At 36.0% G+C, this 27,359-nt stretch overlaps 1 protein-coding gene across 9 annotated transcripts in view; it reads left to right on the forward strand.

Moving 5' to 3' along the window:
• NFIB (nuclear factor I B) overlaps positions 1-27,359 on the forward strand; it is a 248,196-nt gene that overhangs the window by 12,024 nt on the left and 208,813 nt on the right. For all 9 annotated transcript variants that reach the window (XM_014611097.3, XM_006261055.4, XM_019483837.2 and 6 more), the window contains one exon: positions 795-1,326. In XM_014611097.3, coding sequence (XP_014466583.1) covers positions 795-1,326 — 532 coding nt within the window. Of the gene's footprint in view, positions 1-794; positions 1,327-27,359 lie in introns of those variants that run through there.

Below are 27,359 nucleotides of genomic sequence, written 5' to 3' on the forward strand. Positions count from 1 at the left end.
ATTTTACAAAGATGGGTATGAGGGAAGCATGCAGAGCTGAAAGTACAGAAGCTTCTGTTCAGGTTTTTTACACTGCATGCTGTGTCTTTTGCCCACTTTCCCTTACTGTATACTGGTTTCTCTAGTTACCACCACTGGAATGGTGCTGTTTCAGTGTTGGAATGTTGGACGTTTGATAAGAAAATGGATCAAGTTTAATGGCGCATGCTCTTTGTGCCACCAGCAGTCTCTTGCTGAGAGCATGCTCCAAAAGCAGGAACTGTGTGGCATTACACTGAGCATGTATATGCTTTGTGTTTCTGTGCCACAGAGAAGAGAAATGAACTGTGGCATTCGGTTCTGCATTCTGAACATTTCTGCTCAGATTTCCTAAAATCATACAGTGTCCTCTTTGTAGAATGGTACTGCTTGGTGTTAGCCGATCAGTCAATAATTAAATGTTAGAAATGAAACATCTTGTTAGCGTCACTTTTGTATGATGTAGTCTGTATAGCATTGTGGGGACAAGTGAGAAGAAGCATGCAAAATAAAACCTTCATGTGTTTCTCTCAAAGGGTGAAATGGGGAAAGGGGAACATTTGATTCTGTGGGTACTTCTATCTGTTGCTTGACAGTTAATGTAATTACATAAAGGGATAGTATGCAGAAATTTTTATAAATGCTACATCTGTATTGTCTTCATCTTGTTTTTCACTTTTGCAATTTTCAGAACCCTATCTTACTTTTTCCTTGCTTGCAAGAAAAAACTGACTTCGAGTTTTCTTCTTCTTTTTCTTCCGTGCTTCTTTCAACAGGATGAATTTCACCCATTTATTGAGGCACTTCTTCCACATGTCCGTGCAATCGCCTATACTTGGTTCAACCTTCAGGCTCGAAAACGCAAGTACTTTAAAAAACACGAGAAACGAATGTCAAAGGATGAGGAAAGAGCAGTCAAGGATGAGCTACTTAGTGAAAAGCCTGAAATTAAACAGAAGTGGGCATCCAGGCTCCTCGCCAAGCTGCGCAAAGATATACGCCAAGAGTACCGGGAGGATTTTGTGCTCACCGTTACTGGGAAGAAGCACCCATGCTGTGTATTGTCCAATCCTGACCAGAAGGGTAAGATTAGGAGAATCGACTGCCTGCGACAGGCTGACAAAGTCTGGCGGCTGGATCTAGTCATGGTGATCCTGTTCAAAGGCATCCCCTTGGAAAGTACGGATGGAGAACGTCTCATGAAATCCCCACATTGCACAAATCCAGCACTTTGCGTCCAGCCACATCACATAACAGTATCAGTCAAGGAGCTTGATTTGTTTTTGGCATACTACGTGCAGGAGCAAGGTAGGAAGCAGATTGTAGTGTTTCTGTCTTAGTATGTCAAACTCTGATTCCAAACAGGCTCTCCCTCCCCCCCCCCCCAGCTCCCCCCCCCCCGCCTTTTAAGGGAAGACTTCCAATGAAATCATCTTCTGTGGTTTGTACATAGAATGTGGGTATGTGTGTGTGTGTGTGTGTGTGTGTGTGTGTGTGTGTGTGTGTGTGTATATATAAAAATCAAAATGGATACATATACACAGATACACGTACTCCTAAAAATATATGTAAATGACACATGCATATGACATACGTGCTGCCTTTTCTTTCAAAAGAAACTAGAAGCATACTTTACTTCCTTTGAAGTTGTAATTTTTATCAAAAAGCGCTGTATGTTTTTCCCAGTAAGTGCTATAGAAAATATTACCCTGATTTTCATAGGTTTATTTTCAGCATCATTAATGATATATGCATGTATGTACATTTGCACAGAAACATACATGTTTACACTCATCTTTTAACTGCTCACGCTCAATGATTTGTGTTGATAGTGATGAATCTACTCTTGTTCCGAAGACGAAATATAAACTTCCTTACCATTGTAAAAATAAAACGTTAAAAAGGTTTTAGCAAATAGAATCTGTAGAGTTCCAGAAAAAAAATTAACTATATATTTAGAATTACACCATGCAATATTTTCCTTATTTCCATTTTTATAGCTGCTGTTTGACTGCATGGTTTTACATTGGGTGGTCGTATTGTATTTTTCAAAGATCCGTCACAATGCAACATTTTCCCAAATTTTCCATTAAGATTCTAATTTTATGGTAACAGTGGTGCACATTATTTTCTTAAGGAGTTGTTTAAATATGGGAAATTTGAGGCCCACTTAAGAAACAGTGGTTAAACTTCTGTTACAAAATAAAAAGAAAATAGCTGCTGATAATATTCTGGAACTGATATATGCCTATCATTAATGGATCCAATAAAAACTTATTTTCATAGTTTCAAAACTCAGCAAACTCATACTTAAATTTTTTTCTTTACTCTTTTGTAATTGTATCATCCTTTAGAAATCTTTTATATTAATGACTTATATTTAGTAACATTTATTTTTTAGCCACAAATCCAAATTGAGTAAAGTCTGAATTGTCACAGATGGTGGGCCATTTCATAACTTGGCCTGGTGGTAGGTAGAAATGGCCTGCAGAAAGGCAGATGGCAGACTGTTATCTGATGGCCTGTATATAACTAGGGGATTTAACTGATAAATTAATTGAATAGATTTTATTAGTAACAAAAAGGTAAAATGGCACATCTTCAGCTGACTGTAGATTTCACATAGTACATATATGCATTAATCCCAGTGAAGAATACATACATCGCATACTTTTTATTTACAATGAACTTCTGTTTTAGAATTCATAATTATTTCCGCAAATTGTGTCTTATAATTATTGCACTCAATTAAAGCCTATTAAATATGGCCAATCTTCTGGATTATTCAAAGTGAAAATAAAATTATTTTTTTCTGCTTGTATTTATTAGTTTACTTTCCAGTAGTGGACAGTCTATACGTTTAGTTATTTTGCACTGACTTTAAGTAGCTGCAAAATCTGGTAAAGGTGATCTAGGAAAAGATGGATCACCTTGATTGGGTGATCAGACTTTATTGGGGTACTTTAAAGCAAAATATCTTATTCTATTTTTAATTCTAAAACTTCTTTATGCAGAAACCTTTAAATGATAGTATGAAAATACCAATTGTAAGACATAGCTTATTGACCTAATTAGTATATTATACCAGTTTAGGAAATCTTCTAAAAGTCAAAACTACAAGGAAAAGCAACATAGTTCAAGCAGCTCTTGAACCAAACAAAATTGGTATAACCTTACACACATATTTTCCAGTTGGAAAGCTATTAAGTCAAAATGGGAAATAAGGTCTATGGAGCTTTTCTGGTTTAAATAAATTGAGAATACGGGGTATTTTAAGATTTGTCATATGACAAAATATGCTGCATAAAATAAGCATGCACCAATGCTATGGCATTAATATTTCCAAATAACATCAAATAACTAAGAAAATATATTGGAAGTTTAAAGTTGATTAATTTTTTTATATCAAGTCACCATTGCTAGACTGTTGTTTATGGTAAATTGCTTCTAATTTTTATTTCTCTGACTGCTTTGCAGTAAATCTTCTGTTAACATCTGGTGGCTCTCTAGTTGAAGAAGTTATATAACGTTATCCTAGTATTTTTCTTTCAAACTTTGAATCTTTCTTTCTATCAAGAGCATGTTAATGATGGTGTTTTTTGTAGTGCAATTGATTAAGGATGCCAGGTTTTGTAAAAGATACACATGAAGTCAATCAAACTGCCGTGTCTTGCACATAATGACTTTCTTTTTATTCCTCTTTTAGTATATAAATATCTACTAAACAGTGGCATATAATAAATTAAGCACAAAAATACTAACAATTCTTGAAGTAAATATAAAAAAAGAATGTGAAATGAATAAGGAGGGAAAACAGTGGTTTTTGTTGAATTTTTTTTTTAATTAACTAGGAAAAACATGAGGAAGAATAGTTCGAGTGCCAATGATGGTTGCCAGTGGCACCAGGATTGGCATCAGACCTTCTTTGTTTAGCCTCGGATGCCTGTGATTTGTTGGTTGGCATCCGCATTGCAGTGCGCAATAATGTTACAATATATTGACAATTTCCAGATCTAGAAATGTCAATACTCCTTTTCGTTATTTCTAAAAGGTTTTTCTACTTCCATGGTTCTTCTGAAGGAAGAAATAAAGACCGGGCTATCAAGTTTTGTCATTGACCAACTTCATCTGGTTCTCCATTTCGTTTCTTTCTTTCTTTCTCTCTCTCTCCTTCTCCTTCACTCTTCCTCCCTCCCTCCCTCCCTCCCTCCCTCCCCCCTCAAAATTCAGTCTTTTTTTTCTCTCTCCTGTTTTATCTTACATCCTAAAAAAGATGAGGATGCTAATAAGTTTAATAAGAAATGGTTTGACATGGCTTGAAATGTCATTGTCTTTAGTGATCTGGGGGAAGAAACTGCAAAGTTCATATTATGTTTGATAATTGGGTCATTAAAATGTTTTAATATTAATATAATCTTTAAAAACAATTTTCTTTATTGTTCTCCTTGTTCTTTATATCTGCTTTTTTCCTATTAAAAATAAACTAAAAAATGTCATGATCATCACTTGTATCAACAAAACTATTTTTTTGTCACATATCAGGCAACATGTATCATTTGGTATGAACTGCATCCCAGTCCATAAAATCATTTGGTAGTATTTGATTCAATCAGTGCAGCGCTTATGCTGTGTTCCGTTGCTACAAGAACCGCCATTTTGTTTGTCAAGTGCCAGGAGAGGAGAAAAAAAAGGCAGACAATGTGCTTGATGCCAATAATGGTTGCCAGTGGCACCGAGGTTGGCATCAGACCCTCTTTGTCTAGTTGCTGAATGCCTTTGATTCGTTGGTTGGCATCCGCATTGCAGTGGGCACATTGGAAAGTTTTTGACAATCACTGAATGAAAGCTGCTGTACTTGTTTGCTGCAGTAGAACCTTTTTGATAATATAAATACATTCTTCTTATAGATGTTTTACTTAGTCCTAAAGCAACTGATTTTATAAAATTTTGTTCTTTTGTTTTATTCCTAAAACATAAAGCGTCTACAGCTATGTGTCTCATTTATAGAATTATTAATCCCCATGTGTTTTTTCAGTATACATAAAATGTAAACCTTACATTTCAATATTCGAAAGCATGCTGAATAAAGCACATTGGGCCTGGAGAAATGTTTTTGGAAGTCTAAATGACTGAAATAATGGTAAATGCATTAAGCATTTTTAGATTATTTTTTAAAATACGTGTCTCTGTTTCCATTTCTCACATCGGTCATGTTACCCACCACATAGACATGAATGTGGTGTAAAAGTGATAAAACTGGTTGGCTATTGCTCCATCTGTTAATATAAATACACAGTTCAGAGGAGATTCTATAAGTTTATTTGAGAGCAGCAAAAAAGATACAGTTCTGCTTAGTCTGATATACTTCAGACGCTCCTGAATTTCAAAGTTCTGAAGCCATCAAGATGCTGTTCCAGTGGCATGATTGTGTTACCAGGAAATCAACAAAAAGGTTAAATCATTTCTGTTGAAGTTTCCTAGATAGTTAGCATTAATATTGCTTTCCAGTTAACCACCATTATCTCGTTAATTAATAAGAAGGATCAGCATTTCTACCCAAAGGGCTGCACAGAAGGAAGTCTGGCCTACGTGAGTCCCTGAATCGCCAGACTGTGTCCTGTCTGTTTGGGAAGAAAAAATAGAAGGGGGGTGGGGAGAGAGTGGGCTGGGCTTTTTTGTAAAGTAGGTAATGGGTAACTTTGTGTGCTAAGATTCAGCTCTTGTATGCTAGGAAGTTTACAGATCTCAAGAGATAGCCAACATATAACACTTGTTATCTTCAAGTTGTATAACTTCAGCAGTCTACAGTTTAAACTTATTTAGGCTTTCTGATTTTTTGGACTGCGTTTTTTGCTGTTATTAATCACATTTTCAGATATTCCCAACAGGAACACCAGAGTCTGTGAATGGCAACTGAATTGATCTGAAAATGTATTTAGCCTTGCTTAATGTTAACAATCGTGGTTACTTTTTTAAGTGTCATCATTATTACATGTGGGATCTTATAGTAATCCATATGTATTGGCTTGCTACAAACAGGATAGCTTCATTCAAAAAGAAATTACAATAATTCTTTTTCTAAGCACGTGGCACTTCTGACTGTTGTAAGAATTAACTTTTGAAATCTTAATGGCCTACTCCCTATTTGGTTTTCTTTTCTAAAATTTTTTGGGGAGCTGATACTCTGAATTAATTTTGTCTGGTCACTCCTAAATTCATACTTTCCGTACAGATTATTAAACCTATTGAATTTGTGCGTTTTATATTCTTTTTAGGAATATCAGAGTGGCAATTTTATGTTCTTAAAATGTATGCAAAATTATTTAGGATGACTAGATACTTTATTAGGTAGAAAATTTTATTCATCACTGTATGATTGGATAAGTTGAGTGATTCATGTAATATTGGGATTCATGTGCCATGAGTACATCCTAGATGACAAAAGTTTATGCTTACTGTGCACATGGATGCAAACACTGGGACCAAGATCAGTCTATCAAATTTCTAATTGTCTCAGCACCCAGTAACTTGTAGGTTTGGGCCATTAGGAAATAACTGATATGAGAAAATTTAATTCGGTATTCTACCCATTTTGTAGAAGGGTACATTAAGGCACAAAGGTGAAGTGACTTGCCTGAGTTCACACAAAATAAGTCAGTAGCTGAAATGGGACCAAATAGGTCTAACTTGCCATTCATCAATCCAGGTGCCTCTACAGAAGCTTGACTGATACGTACTGAAATGGCTAACCAGCTTCCTGTGTTACTACCGGTCTCAGTTTTATAAACAGCCAGTATAAGAGCAGCATTAATTTGATATTTTTATCAGTTGTGATTTAAAATATTTAAAAGATAATATAACAATCTGCTACCTAACGATAATTTTTTTCTAAAACATCATATTGTTTTGATGAATTCTAGTGTAATTCTGCATTAAGAGAGCACAATGTTTGAAATTTTTGTGCAGATTCAAAAGATTGCTATTCAGTTCTTTTGTGAGAAGACTCATGGGGCCTTGTACTGAAAAGAACAGGCGTGGAATGCATTAACAATTTAAAAAAATGGAGGTTAATTTGATTTGAAAATAGAGATAGTAATGCTTTAAATTGGTTTTAAAAAATATTGTAGGCCAGACAGTGCATGAATTTAATGTTTAAAAGGGCCATCCACTATTCCTGATTTTGCATGTGTGTATATTTCTACAACAGTAATCCTCAATTTTTAGACTCAAGGGACCTCACATTGGACTCAAGGCATACCTTATTGTTAGGCTTAAGGAACCCCTTAGAAAATGCCAACTCTTAGATTTTATTTGGGTTTTTTTTACTACAGAAAAATAATAGAATAATTCTTCTGTTGCAAAGAACTCAGAAAGACAGGTCAGAATATTTTTGACACTGTGGATTTGTTTTTGAAATCACTTGTTTTAAATCACTATTAGGTGTGAATCATGTTTGCACATCTAACAGTGATAACATTATTTGGCACCCCATGGCACTCTTGAAATGATCTCAAGACACTTTCGGGTGCCATGGTACTGGTCTATGCTGATAATTTGGAGGATGTAAGTGAGGAATCCAAAATGGATAGTAATTTTTCTTTTCATTTCCTTTCGAAGTCAGGATAGTTGGTGGTGTGATTGGAGTAGGAGCAGGGGAGGAGGAACTTTGCATATTTAATTCTGATGTTCTTGGCATAGATAAAGATATGCATTTCAAGAGAAGTTTTGCTGATTCTAGGCTGATTTCTCATACTTGTTACAGCAATAAAGTAACTTGCTCAGGGTTAAGCAACAGAACGCCTTTTAAATGAAGGGGAGTTTTGTGGTTAAATTCTGTGCCACTCATTGAAAATCAGGGCGTAATGTTAAATTTAGGATATCACAACCATTTTTATGGCAACAGGTTATAAAGTAAAACAAAACAAAGTAGGATTATTGCATCATGGTAGGATCAAGCAAAAATACTCAGAGCTGGGAAGAAAAGCTCTCCTTTTAAAATATAGTGAACTGGATATGTAAAAACCCTCCCCCAAAAAACAACACCCCCCCAACTTTTTTCCTTAACAAAATTCTGCATGTTGAATCGCTTAAAATTATTGTAAGGCCTTTGTTAAAAAAATTAAACACTTCTATTATCCCACTTTGTATTTTGAATTGTTGCTAATTGATGCATTTTAAAGGAACCTACAGTTTCTGGACTAATGGATGGAAACTGGGCAGTCCACATGGTTTTTCATGGCAAAAAGAGTTTCATGTTTTTTTCCCCATCCCCCTCTCTGTCTGTGTTGGAGAAGTAATTTTAGAAATCTCAAGGACTAGTGGTTATGTTATCGGAAACTTTGGTTCTTACAGCAGCATGTGAGAGTGCCAAGCATAACGCTTCAAGAGGCTTTCTAAAGAATTATATTCCTTTCTCAGTGTCAAGGTGGTATGTTGTTTCATAGTGATCTCTTGGAATGATGAACTTAAAATAGCCAATCAAGGTCTACTACTACCTTAATTGAATAAATAAGCCTGTTGCTTACATTTTGGAATGGAGAAGAAATCACTTAATTCGGGAGATATTTTTCAGATGCTAAGTGAATGTGTAAATAAGAAAAAGACCTGTGTGATTTAGCCAGGGTTTGTTTGACATTAACAAGATGTAACTTTTTTATGTGAAGGTTTCATAGTTTTATTCTTTTTAACACCCATAGAACTTGTAGAAACAATTGCTAATAAATTGGTTAATAAAGGCAAAACAGTGCTAAATTTGAATTAGAGGTTTACATGGTTCATAAGATAGAAACAAATCTTGTAGCATTAGCTTGGTGAAAGGTAAAAGCTTGGTGAAAGGTAAAAGTTAATTAAGAGTTAATTTAAGGAAGTGTTTGTATTGCACTGTCTGTGCATTGTAAGCACTGTATAGGACTAAGTTTCAGTCTTCCAGCCAGGTCCTTCTTAGTTTTTTTTTCTCACCATTTTAATTATATATATTTTTTCAAAACAAATGGCTTTTGGACTGAATTTTCCAAGCGTGCAGTAATCACAAGTGTACCCCCCACCCCTCACCCTCATACACACTTAAAAAAAAAGTTTGAGCTGAATTTAGTCAGTTTTGGATTACATATGATCAGGAAAGGAAAATTACTCAAGTGTAGCTTAATGCAAAAATAGTTGGAGTTATGAATTTCAAACTCAACTTGATATATTTCTTGGCCTAATTGACGAAGGAATGGCTATGGAAATTTAGCAATGATTCTGAGGGTCATGAACATTTCAAAATCAACATGAGCTTATCTTGTGTGTTCTACCTCCTCCTAGCATGCTATCAAAATTGGCTTAAATGCTGGGCATATGCATACTAAATTACTTTTCCCAATAACTAATTAAGGTCTTAGTGAAGAACTGCCCTTTATGTAGCACATCACATAAAATCTTACCTAAGATAATTTGGCCTTATGCATTAAAACTTCCTATAGTTCAGAGCTCCATTATACATCTTAATGGCAAAGATGCCTTCAGCTCAAAAACAGAAATGTACTCTTGTGGCTCTGAAAGTCTTCATTGCTTAAGGTAACTTATCTAAAGGGTCTTTACAGTATTCCTCCCTCCCCCCCCCCCCCCCAAAAAAAAAAAAAGTATCCAGGGAAATTAAATATCAAAATTAACTATAGTACTATGCGAGACTTGGGGAATTGCATGCAGGTTAGGAAATTCAGAAAGGTAAGGTAAAAAAGAACTATGGCACTAGTAATTTCCATATGATTTCTACATATGCGACAATTTTTTTTAATAATGTAGTTTCTGAATTTCTTGATGGTGTACGTGACATCTCAAACTTAATGTTAAATTAACATAATCAATTTATGTGTTTGGTTTTTCTCGTGGGAAGGAATTTAAATAAATGAGAGGGTAAGATTGGCTATTTTTACTGAGTACAGTATTTCAGTTTGTTTTTTAGCCGGGCATTTGAAAGCATTCCCCCAGAACTGTTTCCATGAGAAACTCTAATATTGAAGATCTTAATTGTTCTGATTCATTTATTATTTGAGTCCCGCTCAAAATATACATACCATCTAGTATAGTAGTTACACATTTTTAAATTTAAAACTGTAGTTGAAAAGGTATACAAAAATAAAGTATTCAGGGACTAATTTGAAAAAAAAGAGTCTTGTTTTTGTAAACAACAGCAAACAAAAATACCCAGATGATTTTCAATTTAATTTTCTGATCACAAAAATTACTGAGAGGTTATAAAGTAATTGCTATTCAAATCAAAGAAAGACATGTTATAGGTATGTTGTAGGTAAGAAAAAGTGTTTATAGTAGTATATTACTTTTTTTTTTTTTTATTAAAGCCATTGAAAATGATGTAGATGTAGATATATGTAGATGTATTGAAGGAATGCCTGTACCCCAGGATCTCTGTGTGAAAAAGTCTCTTGGTCAGGACATCTTGTATTTTATTATTCTGACATATGCAGTTTCTGGATGGATTACCTTAAATTTGTTATGCTATGTTAAAAGCCTTGTTTTACGAGGCTAGCCTCAGCTCCTGGCCTTAGTGTCAGGAACCCTGCTACGTGATGCAACATGTCTTGTTAGGTTTAATTGACCAAAGCTGATTTGTTAAAACAATTCATTTGTGCTGTAACTTACGCCCAGGCTGAGTTGCTACCTGAATTTCTTGACCTTGACTTGTCTGGGTCATGAAATGGCTACGAACTGCTTGACCTTTCCATTGTTTAGCAATGTCACTATTTCCTCTGATTCTTTTGCGGTAATAGCTGACAAGAAGGCCTCAGCCCTAACTTTACACCCCAGTGGGTTTTAAGGCGTTCCTCTGGAGTTGCTGTGTCTTCTGTTTGATATGGTCTGGCTGTAGTCATCGTCATCTTTTGTCTGCTGACAGTGATGGGGACAAATTGGCAGCCCTCCTTAGTGGAAGAGGTGGCAAAAGGATTTCTAGTTGTTAGAGAGAGGCCACATTCTCTTTTGCATTATAATAACACACTATGTTTTTAGTGCAGTGTCATTATATTTTTCAAAGGTAAATAACATACTTCTTTATCAGTCAGATATTATTATTTTATTTCATGAACTTTGGATCTTTCTCTCATTTCCATTTTGAAAATACCTTAGATCGAAAATGCTAAATGTGGCACTTTTTGTTTTTAATGTGTCCAGAAGAATTTATTTAAATTAAATAAAGGGGCAATTGTTATTAGTGTCACAAATGGTTAAGTAACTGATTTCAGAGTTTTTCTAAAACTGGCTTCTTAGCTAGCGTTATTCTCTCCAGGGATAACTGTTATCTCTACAGATGAAGAATTTACATACTGTATTTTGTGCAATATCTTATTAAAGAGGAAAGAGAGGTAGAGTGTTTTTTTTTTAAACTCTTTCCTTTTGGTAATAGAGGGTTTACATGATTAAAAGGCCTGCGAATTACCCTTGTCTTGAGAGACAGTCATTGGCCTAATACTACAGTAGACTGCCTACTATGCATATAGTGTGTTCTGATCTCAAGTTGTGTGCTTCTCTTAATAGTCTATGCTTTAGCTATTATAACTTTTTTTTTGAGGTGGGTGTTACATAGAATAATTTACTCTGGGATGTATCACACCATCAGTTTTAGGAAGAAGTTCTTCTTGAAATCAATGAATTGCTCTGTTTAAAAATAGCTAACATGGAATGGCCTTGCTGATTTTTCACACATCATAAGGAAACGATCACTGGACATTCAAGTACTGTTACACTAAATCTGTAATCCAGTGCTATTCAGATTGGTTATTAATTTAGGTCTTGACTTGAAATTCTTATGCACATGAGTAAAATCTTTTTTCTTTTACAGTTACACTGACTGATTTCATGCCATATTATTCCATTTATCTTTAAATTCCATGTGATTTTTGTGTTTTGTGAAAGGCAAGGATGATTTCTTAAGTCTGTCTGCCTAAATGGTTCAGCCCAGAGGTTAGGCCATGCTAGAGAAGGATTGGTCCAAGTGTGGAGGCGTCTGAAGCTAGGGGTCAGAGATGAGGCACAGGCTAGGGCTCTGAAGGTAGGAGTTAAAGGTAAAAAATAAAGACAAATGTAGCAGCTGCTCAGGAGTATGAGAACTGAGCAGCCTGTGGTCAGTTGCCACAGGTAAGTTTAAATAAGGGTGCTGCCCTTCCAGCCAGTTAAGCAACACATAAGGATAGTTGGCCTAACATACCCCATTGAGCCTATTAGGGCAGCCAGGGTGCACATGCAACATTGCATAGAGTGCACATGCAACATTCTGTGCAATTGTAAATGACCAGACAGGTATTTTTTATTTACTCTGGGTTTGAAACTTTATTAATCAAGAACTAACCATCCAGGGTCATTCCCTAATTCCTGTGAAAAAGGGTGCATATACTGTCACTAACTCAACTCAACTCTTGGTCCTTGAATAGTTATGCCAGTGTTATGATACCAATGTCAAATATAGTGTGATGGCTAAGGCGCTAATTTGGAACCCTGGAGACCTTGATTTAACTTCTTATTTTTCAGTGGACTTCTGAGTGGCTTAGGCACTCTGGGTGTTATCTCCATTTAACAGATGGGGAACTAGTTCTTGTTTCACCTCAGCTTCTTAGGGGAGGAAAATAATTTGAAGCACTCAGATATTTGGGTGATAGCGCTATATAAACATGGATAAATGGTAAAAATGTTTCTAGTCACTAACTCTTTTTGCTGCGAGTCAAATCCTTATGCTGTTGCTGAGCCCCAAGAAGGTTTTCTGTTGTGTAGAGGTGTCACACACCCAGCATATGCACCTCCTATCCATGCCTTCTGCTCCCCCGCCCCCAGCTCCAGTGCTGTCTTCAGGATGGGAGGGGGGAGAAGGCAGGGGAGGGAGACACAGAGACAAACAGAATAATGAAGGTGCTCTGCTTTGGAGCACTTTCATCTGAACCCTCATTAAATGTGGGTTAATTTGTCATGTGATCCAGCACTTTTAAAGCATTCTGCAGCCATGCACTTCTGTCAGGGCACAGCTGTAGAGTGCTTTTAGGGGGCTGAGTGTATCATTTCTGTCACTGCCCTATATCATCAAAGATGAAAGAAACCAATGACATTGGCAGTTAAATATTATGTTTGTATAGATGGATGGACACAGAGTGCCAGTACAACTTGTTACAATTTACTGATGGCTTGGTTAGATCTTGTTTGTAAGGCAGTTATGAGGCCACTTATTCTTTAGGATTATTTAATATTGGGTCTGACTTGATGTCTTTTATTTATTCTTTTAATTTTTGTAAAGGGTCATTAGTTGTTCTGAAGCCCATGTTAAGTCGAAACCATCCAAAATATTTAATTAGTAACTTGAGCTGTTTAGAATTTATTGTGCCCTTCACCTTTCCCTCCTTCTAGCACGGTCTTCCTTATTCCTCCCCAACAACATTATTTCAGGCTAGCTAATGAGCCAGCTATAACATCATCATGTAGAAAGTTGATATGCCTGTTTCTAAGTGTAAAATTATTTTAACTTCTGATACATTAGAAAAACAAAGGAGAAAAATAAAGCTTGCCCCCTCATTTTGTCCTAAGGCAGTATTTAAAGATAAAAATACTGATTCCATTCCATTTGCTGTTAAGAAAGGGTTAACATTAGAAGTTATTCTATTGTTTGCCTGTTAGTTAAAGAATAACTTGGCTGAGCAGAAAGTAGAATTGGAAAATTGATTGGGCTGTCTGGATTCAGACACATAATTTAAAGTAATCTATACCATGTTTTGTTTTTTCACGTATGCCTCCAGAGGTAAGTTCATTGTCTCCAGTTCTGTGATGTATATGGATTTATGTTAAAAAAAAGTCATAGACTTTTTTGATTTTTATTACATTTTAGGAAAAAAAAAAGTTTAAGAATGTAATTATTGGTACTGGCTTAACTGAAATGAAAATCTTCAAAAAAGGACATGGAGACTACACTGTTAACTCTGGGCAAAAAGGACTTTGACTATAACTAGAAATTACCTAATCCTAGAGTGGTATTCATGAATGTGGCATGTTTGCAGATTTGAGGGCTTTATTGTTTGAGGGTCCTTCTTGGTTTCTCACATGATCTTTTCACTGTATTACTGTTATAACCTGAATGTTCTGTGACATGTATTGCAGTTATCATGCAATGATCTGTTCTATTTACAGGCTCCAAATAAAGGAAAAGCTGCTTATAGTAATATGAGGATCACTGGTCTTTCAGTAATTAAATAGACTTGTTATACTGCATTAATCCTTTTTGGAACATTTGGAATGGCTTCTTAGCACTAACAAACACAGCATTAGGGCCTACAAATAATCTGTTGTTTGTCCTCCAACATTTGTGTAATATAAAACATGTGCACTGAAAATCATATTCTAGGTTTAAGATCAAGACCAGTGTAGGGGCAAACATTATCATATTAGACTTTTACTACAATGAAAGTCCAATAACATGCAGAATGAAGAGACTGGTTACGATCACATGATTAAATGAAAAACTGTTAATTGCAGCCATGGTAATGGTGTTTGTGGCTACCCAGTTCTAAGTAGAGCACAATGATACTGAGTTTGTGTTCCCATTCATTCCCTTCCTGAGGTTTGGCAGAAATAAGAAACCAACAAATGTCAACTTAAACTTCCTCTCTGAGCTTGGCTGTTCTGTAGTTGCTCCCCTGGACACTGAAGTTCTCATTCTGTTTTGCCCAAAAAAGACATACTTGTCCTCCTTTACATCCTGATTGGGGCTAAATGTTGTCTCTGCTTTCCTGTAGCCCTGCAGGACTCTGCAGGAATTACCCTGAATTATAGTTCAGTGGTGTAGCCCTTCTAGGCTGACTCAAAAGAAGACCTTACATTCTTGATACACTGAGTTTTTCTCTTGCTGCAAAGGTACAAAGTGTTATTTACCTAACTATTACATAGCAAGGTTCAACCGTGTCAAAATGTAAGCCTTATTAATGGTAACTTGGACTTGCTGGAATATATCACAGAAGGATGAATATTAATATACAGCTTACTTATATCTCATGATGGATCTATTGAGGCTATATACAGACATGTTATTCAAGTCCATAAAAAGCATGTCCACAATTCCGTGTGTGTGTGTGACTTCAACTTCCCTTTGCATTGATACCCACCAGTATGAGACAACCAGATCTTGCAAATGAGATTACTGAATAGTAATAGTTATGGACAATATTTGGAAAACACTGATTAGTGACAGTTTTATTACAGCAAATGTATGCATGAAGTCCCCAGCTTTCATTGTAACGTACTGAAAACAGATGTCAAAGTATCCCAAACAGAATTGAATGGTTATTCTACATATTGCATGTAAAACAGAAACAAACCTTTTAGAATTTTGTTATTTAATCTCGTTAAAAGGTCTGGAAAATACACGCATTAGAGTAAATCCATTGTACACTCCCTTTGACTTCCATTTTTTGCTTTATTGGTAAACGCAATAATAAATTGTAATTTATTATAATTATCCTCACACATTGCATCTCTTTCCCCTGTTTTGTGTTTCTTTATATTTTGAGGTACTTGGGGGCACAGCTCTGTGTACTTTGGCTCAGGGACTGTGGGAGTGAAAAATTAAGCTTTATGCCACTTTTCCATTGTTACCCCCTTACCTTGCTGTATGTTGTTTGGCCATGTTATAGATTGTTGTTGCATTTCCTTTTAAATATCAAATGAGGCCTGGGGCATATTTGATTAGACTAAAGGCTTCCAATGTTTGCTTTAGGGATTTTTGTTAAACAAAGAACAAAGTAGTACTGAACAAAACTTAAGAACCACATTTTTTGTTTAATATTTCAGTTCTTCAAGCCAGTGCCAAGGCTGAACGCAAACTGAATTTTTCTGACTAAACTAATTTAATGAAAATAGAGGTTTTATAAATTTTAGAAGTGTGGATAACTTTATACAATACTGCAGGAAGAAAATATATTTTTTCTCCCTCCTCAAATCTCTCTCTGTGACTGTAAAAATTGTGGCATGATATGAATTTTACTTTTATATGTAATAGCACAATATTAATTACTTAGTAGGAAACGCAAGCAGGGAAAATGATTTCTTAATATCAGTAATGTTTTGATGGCTTGGGTTGCCCAGTTGACATTAGAAAAATACAGAATTATTGTTTCTTAAAGCAGATATATCCATTAAAATATGTTTAGGACACAATGATAAGAAGGATTTGGTAGACAAGCCAGCCCATGTTATTTCTTGAGTCTGTGATATATTTTTGAATGTTTTGCCCTGTCCATTTTAAATATTTCAAGTGATGCCTCTTTCACATTTTTTAAACTAATTTATCTGAAACCCTGTATTAAAGTGCAGTTCAAACCTAGTGGAGATAAGGTCTTTGTGGTATGCATTTGGAATGACATACAAATGTTAGCGTGAAACATAGCTTGCCAAACTATATCCTTTTATGCCAGCTCTGAAGCATGAAGTTCACACATTTTTAAAAATATATATTAGAACAGAAAGTTTCATTTAACTGAATGTGTTGTTCAAGTCATAACTTTTTGTAGGCCCACGTTTTTGTTAAAGAACTCTTACAGGGAGTAAACTTGCTTCTTCCAAACTGTACTTAATTAATTAACATTGAATTGTATAAGCTTTTATGTAATATATTTTCTAGTCAGTGAAGCATATTTTCTAGTTTTTTTGTTTTCCAGATTTAGAATACCATCTTTATAAATAGTGCATAATAGCCCTATGATTAAGAGACAATTATAAAAAGGGTCTGTTATAGTCTTCTGTATAGCAGAGTGCTCTATAACAATATAGGAATTTAATAAAGAAGTCCTTGGATTCTTTTTTAAGTTACAGAGTTTGTAAGTGATCCTTGGTAAATAGAACAGAAATGGCAATATGGATTGATTTTCTTGTTGAAAATATTTGTTTTTTCTTCTTTGTTAATAGCAGTGGTACTGCAGCATGACGCAGGGAGTTTTGGAAAATAGCTAGCTCAAAACAATATGAAATACCTACAGAATTGCTACACATGTTCTTTGTCCTGATGGCACTTTTGTGTACTTGGGTTTTTTTTTTTTACTTTTAAAATGCTTTCCTCTTCTCTGTTGTTTTGGGAGAGATCTGTGGGAACAACAGGAGAAAGAAGCTATGCCCAAAATGCTGTAGTTAGACAATAAAAAATAGAAAAATCACTAATCTCTGTTCATTGTAATAATTTTAGGTTTCACTTATGCATATAAAAAATATTTATGCAGCAGTGTTGCTTTTAAGTTGATAGTGTAGAGAGAGTTGGTGGCAGGATTTTGTGGTAGTTAGCCACTTTTATAGTGAAGTGTAATAAAAGATACGTTGGCTTTTGTGTAATGTAACTGTCTTTAACATCGCTGTATTACATGCCATACACTGAATTGTCTTATCCTGTTTTGCAGTGTTTCAGTGAATAGTTATTAATTATTTGAATTTATGGTTTGTAATACCAGAGTGCTTACAAGCCTTAGTCATGGACCAAAACCCTATTGTGCAGGGTGGTATGACTTCAATCGCTAATTTTAATCATGATTTATGATAGCAGACTGGAACCTTGATTTAAATTTTGTTTATCATTTGCATTTGGTAGCTGTTTGAATAAAGAAAAGTTGATTCCGATTTATTGGTAACTATTGAAATGTTGATTGGCAACGAAATATTGTCCTTACACTAAATTTTATTATATATATATATATACTATGAAGGTGCATTATCGATGCTCATTTAATATATTATATTGAGTAATACACATTTAGTCAGATTCTTAATTGTTATATTTTTGTTAGAAGTTGAAGAATGATGCATTTCTTATTTACTAGATAATGGTGACATGTGCAAAGCACTGTTTGGGTAGATATTTTCAAATTGAATTTAAAGTGAACAAAACCAGCATGTTTTTATCCCTTTCAATAAAATGACAGTAAATGTTCCAGATACATGATAGAAAGCTAATTGATTTATTAAACAAATTATTTTATCTGTGCAGTTAATGAATTGAACTTACTGTTTCTAGTCAGCATATCTTTAAAGACTGTAGACTTAGTACATCTTGTCTGTTCCTGTCTCATTTTTGTGTTTACATCTGAAGCTTTCTGCTTTTTCAGTTCATGTTTGGTTTAACTTTGAATGATGTAATCTTTGAACTGAATTAGGTGACTAAACTGAGACTCTATATGCACGTTCAGATGCTCTGGGAGAATTCTCCCAGGTTTGTTGTCCTGGTAGAAAAAATTACCCAGAGTTGCCTGAACAGACATTCAAATGCTGAACCCCTCAAGAGCAATAGATTAGAGTGCTGACTCAGTACAGCCAGAGGGGCCCTGTGCACACATTTCAACATGCTCTGCAGGCTTCCTGAGTCTGCCTAGAGACAGAGTAGCAGCAATGCAGGAGGTGTGAGGACAGGAGCAAAGCACCCTAGGATGCTGAAGGCCTGTTCTGTGACTTTCTCAGAAGATAATGTGTACAGTCATTTGCTCCCCCAGGATAAACTCTCCCAGGAGTAATTTAACTCTGGTTGTTTCCAGGCTATTTTTGCTCTGGGAGAAAACTCCTGTATACTTGTGGCCTCTCCTGGGAGAGCAACAACTTTCCTAGAAGAAACTGAATGTCTGTACATGGCTTGAAATAATTAAAAAAAACCCCAAAACCTTTATCCCATCAGAAGAGGATACTTTTTTTAGAAGATGGTTTAGCACTTCCACAGAATTTCATTTGCTGCTCAGTGAGTGATTTCTACCAGCTTTTTGATGTTACCTTCTTTAAAACGTTGACATCAAACATGTACTGGTGGAATACTGTTAAATTTAAATAACAGAGGTCTTAATATAGATTGTCATAATTTCAAACTAATATTTAAATTGTGTTTTTTAAAAGAAATATGCATTTAATTTAAAAATACAAACCTACTTTATGCACCTTGTTGATTAAAGTAAAACTATGAGCTTGATTCCACCTCAGTTCTGTTGGGAGCAGGGGTAAGAACAGTAATAAGTAATGAGAGATTCCTATACAGTTGTTACATATCTCTTTCTGGGGTCCTCTGATTCTCTACTCTTAAAATCTTTTTGCCTCCTCTTCACAAATATAGACAAGTTTTCAGCATTCTACAGTTTTCAAACTGCAGAGATTTGACAAGCTAAAGATTGACTGGGTGCTGGGACCAACTGTTACCCTTCACTGGCAGCCACTCTGCACTCCCAAATAAAGAGAATCTGGGGAGAGAAATGATGTGGAGTATAAAGCCTTGGGTTTTGCAGAACAATAGGTTTAGAAACAGAACTTTTCCTCAGGTGGGAACTGGCTGGAGGAGGAGGCTACATCTCTTGGTCGCCTTTGAGGTGGCCAGTACTAAGTTGACTGATGATTGTCTTCTGGAGATATAAAGTTTGGAAAGCTCAGGTTGTACATGCACATATGATATGCATACAGTCTTTATCATTGGATGACAGATACACAGAGTCTAATACATTTTTTCATTTGCATGACCATAACTCTAGAGCAAGATCCTATAGTCCAGCGTTTAGCAATAAGTTGTAAACTAAAGGAAAATCTGAATTAGTCAGTGTTAAATAACCTAATCTTAGCCATTGGTGCACAATTCAGATGTAGCATTGGTCACGTCACCTAATTTGCTAAACTTTTCATGTTAAAATTTAGAATCTTATGACATGAAAATCAAGGTTGGTAAATAAACATTGATTAAAATGTATTTTCAATTTAATTGACGGTTTATTTACATACTAGTTCATTGTCTTGTTTTTTAATTGTTAGCTAAATTTCAGATTTTATATACTGATTTCTCTCTAGGAAGTTTCACACTTATAAATGGTCATTAATACTTAAAAAGACAAATCCTGTACCTCATTACCATCCTTACTATAGGAAAAACAGTACCACTTGATGAGCAGATGGGTTGAACTTCAAGTCAAGAAGCTGAAATGCTTTCTAGGGCAGGCAGTTGTCTCCCATGAGGATTTGAAATCAATTGGAATTAGGCTGTGATGGTGCCTGACTTCCATAGATTAATGGTGGTTAGGTATCTTTGAGGATCTTGGCTTAAACCAAGGAAATGTTTTCAAAAAGCTCACTTTTGGACCTTAGATATGTGGTTTGGAATCTCCCTTAGGCTCCTGTTGGCCCAGGTGTATACAGAATGTTCACAATAATTTTGTTAATGCAGGGGTGTCAAACTCAAATCAGCTGGTTGGCCTGATCCAGATTGAAGAGGTGTGTGATGTAAATTATTTTTCAGCTTTAGTACAGAAGTGTGTGATTCTGAAATTCTCAAGGGTGTGAGATTCTCTTACACCATTGTACAACATAAACCTAATAGAGAAAATGTATCTTAAAATCGGAGTGAAGAAGACAGATTAAGCAACTAAAATAGCCAGATATCAAGTAGCAATGTAAAAAACAGGTCTCTCAAAGAACGGGCTCAGTTACAAGCTTGATTAAAAATCCATATTAAAGGTTTTAAAGGAAAGAGAAATGCAAAATCTGTTGGTCCCTCCTCCCCCCCACCACAGCAAAATTCAAATCTAAAGGCCCAGTTCTATAAAAATCCTATTCAGTATATGCAAAGCTCCCTTTTAGTAAAAATTCTAGGGAAGCAATGTTTATGTTCTAGTTTTATTTTTAATAATAATAATTTATGGTTAATTTAATAGTCATGTAACAATCCAGGTCACACATCTGATGTTTTCAGTCACTGCAGGTTAAGTATCTAATCTCAGTGACAAATAGACCCTTATAGGAAGTAAAATAGTAAGCTAAGACTGTTTAAGATAACACCTTTGGAGCCTGTGGAATTCCAGAATCTACTATATGTTGCAGTGAGTTCATTTTAGGTCTATAACATCTTTTATTTTGCTGTTTGAATTTAATTTTTAATTAATTTTTTAAATTCTCTATCATATTTCAAGAAAGCAAGCTTTTGTTGCTTTTCCCTCTTTAACTGTTGACTGCAGGTATTCTGTAAAAGCAGATATTTGAGTTTATTAATCTCCCAGGCCATTTTTTGTTAAAGAGCCCAAGTTGCAAATTGTTTTTGCAGAGAAAGAGAAAGAAAGAAGCAAAACAACACTGTTCTTTTTTTCTGGATGCTTGATTTAATGACTTGATTTAATGACTAAATACGTGATTTTGCAATTTTTGATTTTAAAATGACTGTCTTACTTCCAAGTAGCAGGAGCAAAATGAAAATATTACATATCTTAATAGTTCAGTACATTGGTTTTGCTAAATAAAATTAATATATGAATAAACATTGTTTAGTGTTTTATTTGTTAAATAGTGGTCTTAGTCCTCTCTAAAAATGGTTTAAAAGAGGAATAAGCTCTGACCCCCAATTCTAAATAATTTATTTTACTGAATCTTAAACAGGTATTTTTAAGGTTAAAAATAAATAGTTTTATACTGATATTGGGTGAGTAGAAATGTAAAGGTTTTACATGTAAGCAAAAAATTTTTTTGGCTTGTTGCAAATTAGTCCAGGCATAAGTGACGATAGACTACTTAGTTCACTGCTTATAATTGCTGTGGTTAATTTTCCTTCTTAGTGTGGTGGTTTTTTTTAAATTTTTTTACCTATAATGTCAAAACACAATTATTTGGAGTGGGTACATTCACTACATTCACTAATAGCAGTTTATCTCTGCATGGTTTACACACAAAGTTAAAAGCCAACAACTATAATTACATCCATGTTTCTAACTTAGCAGCAAGCTAGGAAACTGGAACTTAAGTATGCCATGGATGCAGTGCATCTAGTGGGAATTACAGGGTAAAATCATTGCTGTGAATTCTTTTGGTTTTACAATAATTGTTACTTAAATTTGGTTTGGGGAGTTCTTACCACTGTCTGTTGTGTTTATGTGACCACATGAAGAACAGTTAAGTTCCGAGTTACTCAACCTTTTTCATCTTATTGTATTTATTCACTCGTTCTCCTTTCACTTTCTTTGACTCAGCAAAACTCTGAAATAACAGATAATAATTCTGTAGGAGGCTGGCATTCTTGCTCTGAAGGTCTGATGCAGTTTTTATATTGGCTCTGTGTTTGTGTGTGTGTATAGTTATGGCAAGCACATTGAACTTTTCAGTTGTCTATTTTTGCAGTTGTCAAATATTTGGCTTGCTTTTTAATGTTCCTAAAAACAGGTTCAAGTTAAATAGCAGCATATAGGTTTAAAAACAAATCTATCCAGACAGTCATGTGACAGGCTTCCTGTGGCAGTGATCGTCTTGATATTTTGATTAAATCCTATTGCAGAGGTTCAGGTTGAGGTATAATGAATCATATTTGGCAGTTAAGTGTAAACTTTTCTATGAGAAGTGTAGTGATGGTTTGTTTGCTGCTGTTCTTCATTTTTTTTCACCGGCTTAATAAATCATGGGTTTGTTTAAAAACATTCTTTTAGTAACGCAAGCTCAAACTCAGATGCAGACTCTGAAAGAAACTTAGTTAATTTGCTGAAAGACAAAGATGCAGAAGAGAATAGCTGAAAATCACTTACTACTCCGTGTACTGCCGTAATAGTTCGAGCTGCACAGACACACCGCAAAAGAGAGTCTCAGCTCTGAAGAGCTTGCAATTTAAATTGACATAACTGACCATCTGGGAAAAAATAAAGGCAAAGAAGGTGGAGGGATTTTTTTAAGCCATGCCAAAGATCTGTCACACAACTAGGAGTAAAAAATCCTGATTCTCATTCCAGGCCTAGTCAATTGGTTTGCATTGCTACATTTTTTACTTAAGGTATGACTGACCTTTATGCTAAACACTGCACTTGTTTGTTTCTTTGGGATTCTGTATGTTCATTTTGCCTTTCTCTTACATGATGCTATCCTTTTGCCTCACCAGCTTTTATGACACAAGTACGGCATAACTATGATTAATCCGGTTTCTAAACCCAACTATAAATTGCTTTGTAGATAAGAGCATAACACTATACTAAAACTAAAAAATAAGTCCTGATTGTGCTTATCTACATGCTTGGGTGTGGTTAGCACTAGTTATATTTAAACACAGTTATACCTTGCATAGTTGTAATCACAGTGTGGAAACGTGCTTACTGGAAGGTGTTTATTTATGCATTGGAAAAATGGTGGTTTACCATGGTTTAAATGTAGGTGCAACAAGACCAATTTATAATGAAGTCTGGATTATTATATAGCAGTGGTGCTCCACCTTTTACCCTGTGGGCTGGATTGGCAGTCCCTGGTCTGACTGTGGGCTGGATGGTGGTTCCAATCCAGTGCCCAGAACCTGGCCCCTCAGGGGCGGTAGGGGGTTTCACCTGGCCCCACAGTGGGGAGGGATGGACGTGACCCAGTCCCATGGGAGGGGGAAGGGGCCTCAACCCACCCCATCAGGGAAAAGTCGGGGTGGTGGTGGCCTGGACCCACAGTGGAGAAGGAGACATGGCCTGGTCCTGGTCTGCCCCAGGAAAAGAGAGCATGGCCCAACACCAATGGGAAAAAGGGTTATGGCCTGGCCCTTAGTCCAGCCCTGTTTGGAGGGGAAGGGTGTGTCGCCCAGCTTCATGAGGTGGGGGGAAGGGGTTTGGCTTGGCCTCAACCTACCCTGCAAAAAAAGGGGGCATAGCCTGGCTCCCACTGGGCACACGGGACTTGAGGTTTGGGATTTGGGCAGGGGAGAGGATGGCCATGTTAATGGCCACTGTTCCCACACCACCTAACTTTCTGACCTGTGGAGAGCCCCATGGGCCAGATGCTATGGGTCTGCAGGTTGAATTTGGCCCATGGGCTGGAGGTTGAGCACCTCTGTTTTATAGTATTGCTGATAGGACCAAACCATCCCATGGCTCAAGATCTTGGTTCTTATGTTGAAGATGTGTTAGGCCAATGGGAAAGAGTTAGATGGCAAAAATACCTTTGAAAATTTGAGCCTAGATATCCAAGGTCCAGTGGAATCACTTGTGGGAGGCAAGGGCCTGGACTAACCTGGTGCTGGTTGGCTTTGGAGTGCTCACCTAGGGCAGGAGCAGCCAGAATGTCAGATGATGTGAACTTACTGTTTTGTTATTCCAACATGTATAAATTGTGGTATTTTGGATGCAAGCTATCAGCTTTACTTTTTTTGTATTAGCAAGAGGATGGGGTCAACAACTCTCTTTTCACTTGTTCCTTTTGCCTTGATACCTTTTCTCCCATAGTAATATATAGGACAATATCTTCAGGTTTGTAAATGTGGCTTTTCATTGAATAAAAAGAAGTGTCATCATGTGTATAGAAAGGAAGGGCATGAAGCATTCAGACTGGGCTGGGCATAAGAGAAGAAGCAAGAGGTGGCTTATCTTTTAAATATAATGAATGATAAAAATACCAACACTTTCTTTTTTTTATATAAAAACATCTATGATAGACTAAAAAGGCAACCCTACCCTAACAGTCTCTTGGCCAAGCAGTATGCTTCCAGATTTTCCCTTTTCTAGCAGAAGGGATGGGTCCTTTTGTCAAGAGCACCTTACAAGAACTTTGACCCCTTTAATAAAAAACAAAACACAGGCCTATTTTTCAGAACAATTGGGTTTCTCTAATCTCTGTATCACACAAAAAACTGCTGCCATTTGATAATTGCAACATTCCTAACAAGCATTCTACCTGGAAACTTATTCAGATGTCCAGAGGGTAATTTAACATTTCAGCCTAATTTTCCTTAACAGTAAGAGGGAGGGAAGGAAGGATCTGTGGGTAGGCAACATATTTACTGTCATCAGAGGTGTGAATGTGATGGACTGCTTCCAATCAACTGCTGCTTCTTCCCTCTGGTTGCCCATTTATATTGTTTTGTCCTCTGTACTTTTTACTACTGGTAGAACCCTATTTTTCTTGATCAGTGGAACCTAAATCCACCATTTGCACCAAGATCTGCAGAAATAGGAACCTTTACAACAATTTTCATCATTCCCTTTAAAACAGTTTGTTTTTCATCCTCTGACTTGGTTATGAACACATTCAAATGGGGCATTTCTGATTTTGGCTAGCAATGGGTAGGAATCTCTTTAATTCTTACTGAGCGGAGGGAATAATTATGGACTGCATGGTGCATGGTGCCATTTTTTTTCAGTCTTTTCACAGTGGTCTCCTCTCCTCCATTGATTGGCCTCAGGGCCCCACCCTCACTGCCAATTAAGCAAGAAGGCTCCCCATCGTGTGGCCCTGCCCATCACCAATGATTGGCAGAGAGGGGTGGGGCCACATGACGGGCAGCCCTCTTGGCCAATCAGAAGTGAGAGGTGGAGGGGCAGCTGCTCTCTTTGCTGCTTTCATTCTGCCAGCGGCTCCCCTTGACAAGCTGTGAGGCCAGGCTGCAGTGACCCTGAGGACTGCTGGCTGTCACTGGAGAGCCAGCATTTTATTTGTAATAGGTTTGGTTCTTTTCTGGTGTTTCCAAGCTGAAATTATGGGGATTGCCATTTTTGCAGGGTTCGTGGAAACTGCTTTTTTTCAGTTTCTGTGAAAAAAGCGAAATCTCAAATAAGGTAGATCCCTAGTAATGGGTAGTAAATAGTACAGTTTTATTATTAAGACAGTCCTAAAGTCTTAAACTTGTATGTTTGTTGGTGCAGGGGTTCTGGCCATGATTTGATAACATGATTTCCCTTACCCTCACCTCCCAGCTTTCCAAAATGTATTTTTTTTCCAGTTGGTAGAAAACAATATTGCAAAATGGATCTCTGGAACACTCATTGTCATACTAAAGAAAGAAAAATAATCTAAAGTACTTGAACGCCTAAACTAATATTACTGGGGTTTTTTTCAATTAATGTGTGTCATAGAATTTGGTGTGGTCATTCTTTTTTGGGTCTGAAAGGAGAGACTCAGATTTAACATGTGTACCTTGTTAGCAATGTTATGACAAATAGCAGCAGCTGTATAACTAATCTTTCTGTAGCTTTCACACATGGGACTCAATTAACAATGGGCCACTGTCAGTATCTAATCCTTTCTACCTTTTTTTAAAGTCTCTTGGTTTCTGTATGCGTTTACATGTATGACTCAAATATTATTCTTACTTATAATCAGAAGAAAATGACAGACTGTAAATACATTGACCTTGTATGACATTTTATATATGACGTACAGAAAATTGTGGCATATATGCTTGTATTCTTGATAAATTTGTATTAAATTAAATGTCTGTTACATGGGAAATGCTGCCACAATTGCAGAACCTAGAATTAGGTCTGCTTTGAAATACCTATAACTTGAGCTCTAAAGTGGAGAATATTAAGGTTATATGTATTCAAAACAGTTAGTACTAAGGTATTAGGCACAGATTCTGTGCCTACAAGTCATGGTAAGCATGTGAATCAATGATGTGTATCGTGCCATACAAATGTCTTATTTTTATGTTTGGCAAAACTAGCCATGAGATGCTAAAATCCTAAATAATTCTTGACCTCTTTAGTTAACTTTTTTATCTGTCTGTTCCTGGAGAGTTGATGAAATGCTAGAATGTTCCAATACAATGTGGAACTTTGGAGCCAGTGTTGTAGTCTTTGAATAACAGTGAATGCAAGTGCAAGTTTCAGTTCAAATGTACCTGACAGTTGAACTACTTATTTAAAAGTTGTATTCCAGAATTATCTAAAGAGGAAAATCCAGAATTCCAGTGGCTTCCAATATGTGGCAAATGAACAAGAATGGATGAAGAAAGGATATAAGGATAGACTCAAAACAAGTTGTTGTTAATTCATTCTTTCACTTAGTAAGACTAATGAAAAGCTTAAATTACTAAATTCAGACTAGACCATTGTCACTACTTGCCAAATAGTACATGCTGGTGCATCTGTCTAATCCATATTTGAAAGCCACAAACAGAAGCTCATAATTTGGCACAACACCAGAAACATGCCTCAGCACACTTCAGGAGATACTTCCAAAAGACTTACTCGTTCAGAAATTTGTGCACGTGTGTATGTACTGTCTGGAGAAGTTTTAAAAAAATTCTGCCAAAAGCCATTTGTATTACTTTTTAATGTGGGATTTTATGATTTTGTATCAGTATTCTGTGATTTATCAGAGTTTTCTGTGTCCCTATTGTAGAATGCATGCTACTTGAAAAAGGTTAAAGAATATGGTATACCTATGATTAGCTGAATAGTATTAACCTGTTTTTTTCCTTCCATACTGGTTTTTCACTTGCCTCTTACTGATCTATATATCAAGTTTTTTAATGTACTGCACAAGCTAGGACATAATTGCTCAAAACAGAATGCATATGTTACAATGCAAGTCACATATATGTGATTATGCGTATATCATAATGTATAATCACAATCTAGAAACTAGTCCTTTTCTCC

This window comes from Alligator mississippiensis, chromosome 3 (assembly GCF_030867095.1).
Source record: "Alligator mississippiensis isolate rAllMis1 chromosome 3, rAllMis1, whole genome shotgun sequence".
NCBI lineage: Eukaryota > Metazoa > Chordata > Crocodylia > Alligatoridae > Alligator > Alligator mississippiensis.